The sequence below is a fragment of the Dipodomys merriami genome, unplaced genomic scaffold, assembly GCF_024711535.1.
Source record: "Dipodomys merriami isolate MVZ:Mamm:240054 unplaced genomic scaffold, mDipMer1.0.p SCAF_57, whole genome shotgun sequence".
In the NCBI taxonomy this organism is placed as follows: Eukaryota; Metazoa; Chordata; class Mammalia; order Rodentia; family Heteromyidae; genus Dipodomys; species Dipodomys merriami.
In genome coordinates this window covers 1658128-1665189 of record NW_027206146.1, presented here as the reverse complement: position 1 = coordinate 1665189, position 7062 = coordinate 1658128, and the positions used below count along the sequence as shown (strand labels likewise).

The 7062-nt window shown below is 41.5% G+C and overlaps 1 protein-coding gene across 1 annotated transcript; it reads left to right on the top strand.

Moving 5' to 3' along the window:
• Positions 1-3789: 3789 nt before the first annotated feature.
• On the top strand, positions 3790-4701 carry LOC138812400 (vomeronasal type-1 receptor 1-like). Its single transcript, XM_070000353.1, has one exon. The coding sequence runs from the start codon at positions 3790-3792 to the stop codon at positions 4699-4701; it is 912 nt and encodes a 303-aa protein (XP_069856454.1).
• The last annotated feature ends 2361 nt before the right edge of the window (positions 4702-7062 follow it).

Below are 7062 nucleotides of genomic sequence, written 5' to 3'. Positions count from 1 at the left end.
CACATTGTGGATTGGAGTTTGTTTTAGCTGTGGCCATTTCGTGTTCATGGAGTAAGAAGGTTCAGTCCCACTTCTCTGGGGATGAGCATGCCTGAATTCCTAGAGGCAGGGACGGTGACTTCAACAATTGATTACTGGACCTGTGAGTCCTGTGCCTTGAACTTAGGAGACTCTCAAGTTTCCATGACCCTCCCCTTGTGCCTGCCCCTATTTAGGCCCTGATTAGACCAGGCACCATAACACTGTGACTCATGTGCTGTGCCTCCTGTGTCTCCTGGCTTCTTGCTCTCCTGAAATTGCCATGATGTCCCACATGAAGTCTCCATTGGGGTTGATCTGGTTTGTTGGTATTGTTGTTTTCTGCGCTTTCTTTCCTCTCCTGCTCTCTTGGCTCAGTTTTCTGACAGTGTTAAGTATATTCAAGGTGTTGCAGTTCTTTGTGACAGGAGTCCACCTGCAGTCTCTGGCTCACCAATAAAGACTTCCTATTTGACCTCTCAAAATGTGGCTTCTCTATTTATTGAGACTGAGATACATTACAACATGCTGATCAATGTAATGAGTGGAAATAACTAAGCCTGGAAATAAAGTTCAATACTGGTCAAAAACAAAGTGTTAGTCCTTGTTGATTTTTTACTTGGGCTCCTGAAAATAATAACTTCATATATATTTAGATCCAGCATCCTGAGGTTAAGAATAGTATAGAAATATCTGTCACATAAATAGAGGTATTTCAGAGACCTGAAGACATCCAAACTCTTTGCATGGATCAGGAAATACAGTTGTAGGTGAAGCAGTAAACCTGTGTCACTTCTGGTTCCTGAGAGTTATGTGGAATCAGCGAGAATTCCATCTTTGTCCTAAAAGTATGACAGACTCTATATGAGACCTAACCTCATGCACAATATCAGAAGGTCTACTTAGAGATGGTTCAGTTGATATTCAACCAAGACATGGTGGGCATTTGACAAAAAACATTTTCACAAGTTTTCATTTTATTAAATTACTAGAAATGGTTCCTACAATTCACAGCATTTCACTGTGTTGATTCAAATTATGGTAAACAACTCTGTGTGTATTTCTGCAAAAGTGAGACAGAGAGACAGACAGATAGACAGATTGAGAGAGAGAGACAGAGAGAAGATAAGAATCTTTGGGACTTTTCTGCTCAGGCTGGCTTCAAACTACAATCTTCAGATCTCAGAGTCCTGACTAGTTTGGACTACAGTCTTGAGCTACAGACATTCCTCTTTTTTTCTTTTTCTCTCTTTTTTTCTTTTTCTTTTTTTTGTTCATGCAGCTTGACCTCTGGGCCTGAACTCTGTCCTGCAGCTCTTCAGCCAAGGCTAGCACTCTAAGACTTGACCCAAAGTGCCACTTCTGGTTTTCTTGTGGTTTATTGCAGACCAGAGTGTCATCGCCTTTCCTGTCCAGGTTGATTTTGAACCATTATCCTCATACGTCAGCCTCCTGAGTAGCTAGGATTATAGGCATAATCCACTAGCACCTAGCTTTTTCTTTTTGTTTTTTAACCTTAATGATTTGCTAAGGAAAGAAATTAAATAATGTAGATAAAAGAAAAATACCCTTCAAATTCACCAAAATCATTTGCTCAGTTTTATACTCTTATATAATGGATTTCCTTTTCCTCTACTCACTTCTAATGAGATTGTCTTCAAAAGTTTCCCCGTATTCCCAGAACTTCCCTAACGATGGGTCACATCTGTTGGAAATGGTCGTGGAAGTTTAGTGGTGCTCATCAGTATCCACAATTCACCAGTGTTTGTCACAGGGAAGGTCTGTTCCCAATGCACACAATGTCACTGCACTTCCAGGTGACATGATGAGCATCCCCACAGAGGAGATGAGATCACACAGTCCTGAGCCTTTATCTTGGGGCTCTGTGGCTGAGCACACATGCTGTGAGCACTGTTTCTGATTCTCTGTCCTGACAGCCAATTCCTACTGGGTAAGCAGCTATTCTTCTCAGGCAAGTGACAGTAGTCAGTGGAACTCATCAAGAAAATGCAGAAGTAACTTCTCTGTAAAATGTGTGTGCTGTGTGGGGTTGGAATGAGGCACATTCTTGTATTTTAGGAGAAATGTTTGGTGAGCATCTCAGGCCTGTCTCCTGCCTTAGTTAACAATCTTGGTGCAGCTCCACATCCCTTCGCATCCTGGAGAGAACACACCTTTGTGTGCTCAGGGGTACACCATTCTCTGCTGAATGGTCTAACACACCTCCATACATAGTTTTTTTATTTTTATTTTTTTAATTTTTTGGGTCCAGTCGTGGGGCCTGAACTCTGGGCCTGGGCACTGTCCCTCAGCTCTTCAGCTCAAGGCTAGCGCTCTACCACGTGAGCCACAGCGCCACTTCCAGCTTTTTTCTTTTTGCTTATGTGGTGCTGGGGAATTGAACCCAGGGCCTCAGGCATGCAAGGCAAGCACTCTACCACTGAGCCACCATCTCAGCCCTATTTTTTTTTTATTTTTAATTTTTGCCAGTCCTGGAGCTTGAACTCAGGGCCTAGGCATTATTCTTGAGCTTTTCTTTTGACCAAGGTTAGTATTCTACTACTTCAGCCACAGTGCCACTTCTGTCCCTTTCTCTGTAATGTATTAGAGATAAGAGTCTCAGGGACATTTTCTGGCCAGGCTGGCTTCTAACTGTGATTCTCTGCTCTCAGCCTTGAAGTGGCAAAGATTACAGGTATCTACCACCAGCACCTGGCTTCTTTGGATGTCTTAATTATTTGAAATTTCTAGAGTAAATTCAGATTATACTTGTATGGTAATACACTAGAAAGATGCTTCTTTTATAAACTGAATTTTGTACAATACTTGTGTTTCCATCTCAGTCTACTATATGTCTCTGCTGCTATTTAATTCTGGAGTGAATGCATTTAGACATTGTGCTTTTCATAACCAAGTGTTCTTTTGCAAACTTTTAACTGTTTTCATCCAAGATAAAAATCTCCCTTATTATAAGAAATAATGTTGCTTTTCATGCTTAGGACTGTAGCCACACCTATTTAAGAGGCTGAATTCTGAGGATCCAGGTTCAAAGCCAGCCTAGCAGAAAAGTCCATGAGCCTCTTATCTCCAATCCACTACAAAAAACCAGAAGTGGAGCTATGGCTCAAAGTGAAAGGGCACTACACTTGAGCAAGATGAGTTCAGAAAGAGCAGCAATGCCTCACTACTGACAAAAATAGAAAAAGAAAAAAGAAATAATGTTTCTATAAGCAAAATGTTGGTTGCCAGCTATCTCACATGCATGAGGCCCTGGGTTAGATTCCTCAGCACCACATCAGCAGAAAAAGCCAGAAGTGGCACTGTGGCTCAAGTGGTAGAGCGCTCCCCTGAGCTGAAGTCCTGAGGGGCAGTACTCAGGCAGGGAATTCAAGCCCCACAACCAACAACAACAAAATGTTTGTAATGGCTCACTATTCTGTCAAATATTTAGGTTTTATTATTATTCAATTGGGTTTCATTATTAATTAATAATATTTCTTGGAATTCTTTTCTTTTTTTCTGTTGGTTCTTGGGCCTAGCCTCAGGGCCTTGGTGCTGTGCATGAGGCTGTTTTTGCTTAAGGCTAGTGTTCTACCTCTTGAGCCACAGCTCACTTCTGGTGTATGAGTGGTTAATTGGACATTTCTTCCTGAACTGGCTTCAAACTGCAATCCTGATTCAGCTAGGTTGGCTAACATTTACATCCTTGTTTTGGTTTTGTGCTAATTTTTGTGTCACAATAAAATCCATGATTTCCTAGATATGGAAGAGATGGCCGGAGACGACATTGTAATGGGGGTGGCCTTCCTCACTCAGAGTGCAGCTGGGGTCCTGGGAAACTCCTGTCTCCTTTGTTTTTACAGCTACACCCTCCTCACTGGACAGAAGGTGAGGCCCACAGACCCCATCCTCTGCCATCTGGTCTTTTCCAACAACTTGGTTGTTTTGTCTGCTGGGATCCCTCAGACCATGGAAGGTTTTGGATGGAAGTACTTCCTGGATGATGTTGGATGTAAAGTTGTTTTGTATTTATTCAGAGTAGCCAGAGGGGTTTCTCTTAATGCCACCTGCCTTCTGAGTGGCTTCCAGGTCTCAAAGCTTTGCACTAGAAATGCTTGGTGGAAGATCACTACTAAATTCCCCAAGTGCTTTGGATTCTGTGGCTCTTTTCTCTGGATCCTGCATCTCCTGGTAAATGTTTATGTGCCTCTGAGAGTGATTGGCCCAAGACACAAACAAAATGTCACTCTGCACATGCATTATAGATACTGTGCCATAGGAGCAGTCCCACCAAAACCATTTGTACGTTTATCACAATTGGTCTTATTCTCTTCCATTGATGTTATGTCCTTGGTTTTCATGATGTGGGCCAGTGGCTCCATGGTCTTTGTTCTGCATAGACACAAGCAGAGTGTCCACCATATTCACAGCCAGATTCTCTCCCGAAGACCTGATCATGAGGCCAGGGCCACCTGCACCATCCTATCCCTGGTGAGCATGTTCATCTCCTTCTACTGCCTCTCTGCCATTTTCACTCTTTGTGTTGGTCTACATAAGAAACCAGACTTGTGGCTTGTGGACACGGGTGTGTTCCTCGGTGTGTGTTTCTCAGTCCTCAGCCCCTTTGTGCTCATCAGCAGTGACACTCGTATAACACAGGTGTTTCACTCCTGCAGAGAATAAAAGATTTTCATGATTTGTTTAACCAACCAATTGCATTCAATTTCCAGGTGGTTCATAGTTTTGTTTTTGCAGCAGTGACATTTACACACTATGCTGTGCACTGCTAGGGCAGGGGCTCTACTACTAGAGACCTGCTCTAGTCCTTTTTCACTCTGGTTATTTTTGAGCTATACCCTTGATTTATACCCAGGTCAGCTTACACTCTCATACTCCTATTTTGTGTTTCCTGAAGTATCTGGGATGACAGGTATGAATGTAGATGCTGAGACTTTATAGTTTAGATAGAGTCTTGGGGAATTGCTTTTGCCCAGGCTGATCTCTCACTGCAACCATCCCAATCTCATCCTCACACATGACTGGGATGCTGGGTGTACACCTTCTCAGCCAGCTAGTATTGGAGTGGGGATCTTATGAACTATTTCCCTGGGCTGGCCTTGGATCTGAATCCTCCTGATTCAACCTTGCATGTGTGAGCCACTGCATCTAACTTGGATCAATCTTTGAGTAACATTATTATTATTATTATTATTATTATTAGTTGTTGTTGTTGTTGTTGTTGTTGTTGTGGGGCTTGAACTCAGGGCCTAGGAACTTTTCCAGAGCTCTTTTGCTTAAGGCTAGCACTCTACCATTTTGGCCCACAGTGCCACTTCAAAGCTTTTCTGAGTAGTTTATTTGAGAGAGAAGTGTCATGGCCTTTCCGCTTAGGCTGGATTTGAATTGCAATCCTCATATCTCAGCCTTCTGAGTAACTAGGATTACAGGCATGAGCTATAAGGGTCTGGTAAAAAATTTTATCTTTAGAATTATTAAAGGGATGTGTTATAGAAGGTGTTATGTAACAATCTGTGTGGAACTGACTGAAAATAGGCTATGGGAGTATCTCAGCGGTGAAGTTCCTGCCTACGCAAGACCCCAGATTTGTTGCCTGTACCTCAAATAAAATTAAGTTAAAGAAATCCTCAATGTAGTTAATGTGGCCTAATGATCTTTTACTGTTAGTTCACTAAACAAATATAGTATAAGGTACAATTGATAATTTGCAGTAACTGGGACACTAAAACATGGATGCTTTCACCATATTATGCAGGAAATACAGATCATTTTCCTTCATTACTTCATGAATTGTGCTAAGTGTAATGAGTGGACGTATTAAACTTGGAAATAAAGTTCCATTCTTAGCACAAAAACAAAGTGTTATTGCTTATTGTTTTGTCACATAGATACCTGAACACATATTACCTTGAAATATATTTAGATCCAGTACCTTCAGTTAAGAAGAGTATTCGGGAATGGTCTTTCCTGTGGGATTTCAGAGATCTGAAGACATCTGCCATGTTTGACCTGGACCAGGAGACATGGTGTCAAGTCAAGCAGTAAACTTGTGTCACTGCTGTTTCCTAAATGTAACCCAGATCAGTCCAGAATTCCATCTTGTCCTAAAATCATGACAAACTCAGTGTGAGGCCTAGCCTCATGCACAATATCAGCATTCATCCTAAAGATGATTTAGTCAATGTTCAAGTAAATTGTACATTGCATTTGGCAAAGTTTCACAAGTTTTAGTTTTATTCAATTACTATAATCTGTTACTAGAATATATATCATTTCATAGTGATGATTCAAATATAGGTAAACAACTGTGTATGATAGTGTGTATGTTTGTGAGTGTCTGTGGTATTTTCTGTGTTGGGAGGCTTTATACTACAGATGTAATCTCTTCTTTAGTTATTCGATTTCTTGCTCTTTCTAGAATCAATTTTTCATTTCTTTTTCCTTTTTTTTCTGGTCCTTGTGCTTTAACTTAGGTCCAGGGTGTTGTCCCTGAGCTTTGCTGGATCAAGTTAGTGCTCTACCACTTGAATCATAGTGCAACTTCTGGTCTTTTCTGAGTAGTTTGATGGAGATAAGAGTCTGGTGGATTTCTTGTCATGGCTGTCTTCCAACAGCAATCCTCAGATCTCAGTCTCCTGAGTAGCTATGATTATATGTTTCAGGAAACAGTGTCTGCTTTCTCGAGTCAATTTGGACAGTAGTTTTCCTAGAAAATGACAATCCGAATTATATGTAATTGTTAGAATCCATTCTGTGTGTGTGTGTGTGTGTGTGTGTGTGTGTGTGTGTGTGTGTGTTTGTGTGAGTGTGTGCCCACGCGTCTGTCTTTCTGTCTTTCTTTCTCTTGCTTTTTCTGCATGTACCAGGATGTGAATTCAGGGCCAGTGGTAGTTTTAATTCCTTACTCTGCTGTTCCTCTACTACTTTAGCCATGACTGCAGCCCAGAATTTTTTATGTTGTTTTTATTCTGCCTTGTGATGTGCCGTTCCATGGGTTGGAACTCACAGCCTGGGTGCTGTCCCTGA

Coding starts and splice junctions, on each gene's coding strand:
- LOC138812400 (XM_070000353.1), top strand. CDS start 3,790: ATGGCCGGAGACGACATTGTAATGGGGGTGGCCTTCCTCACTCAGAGT.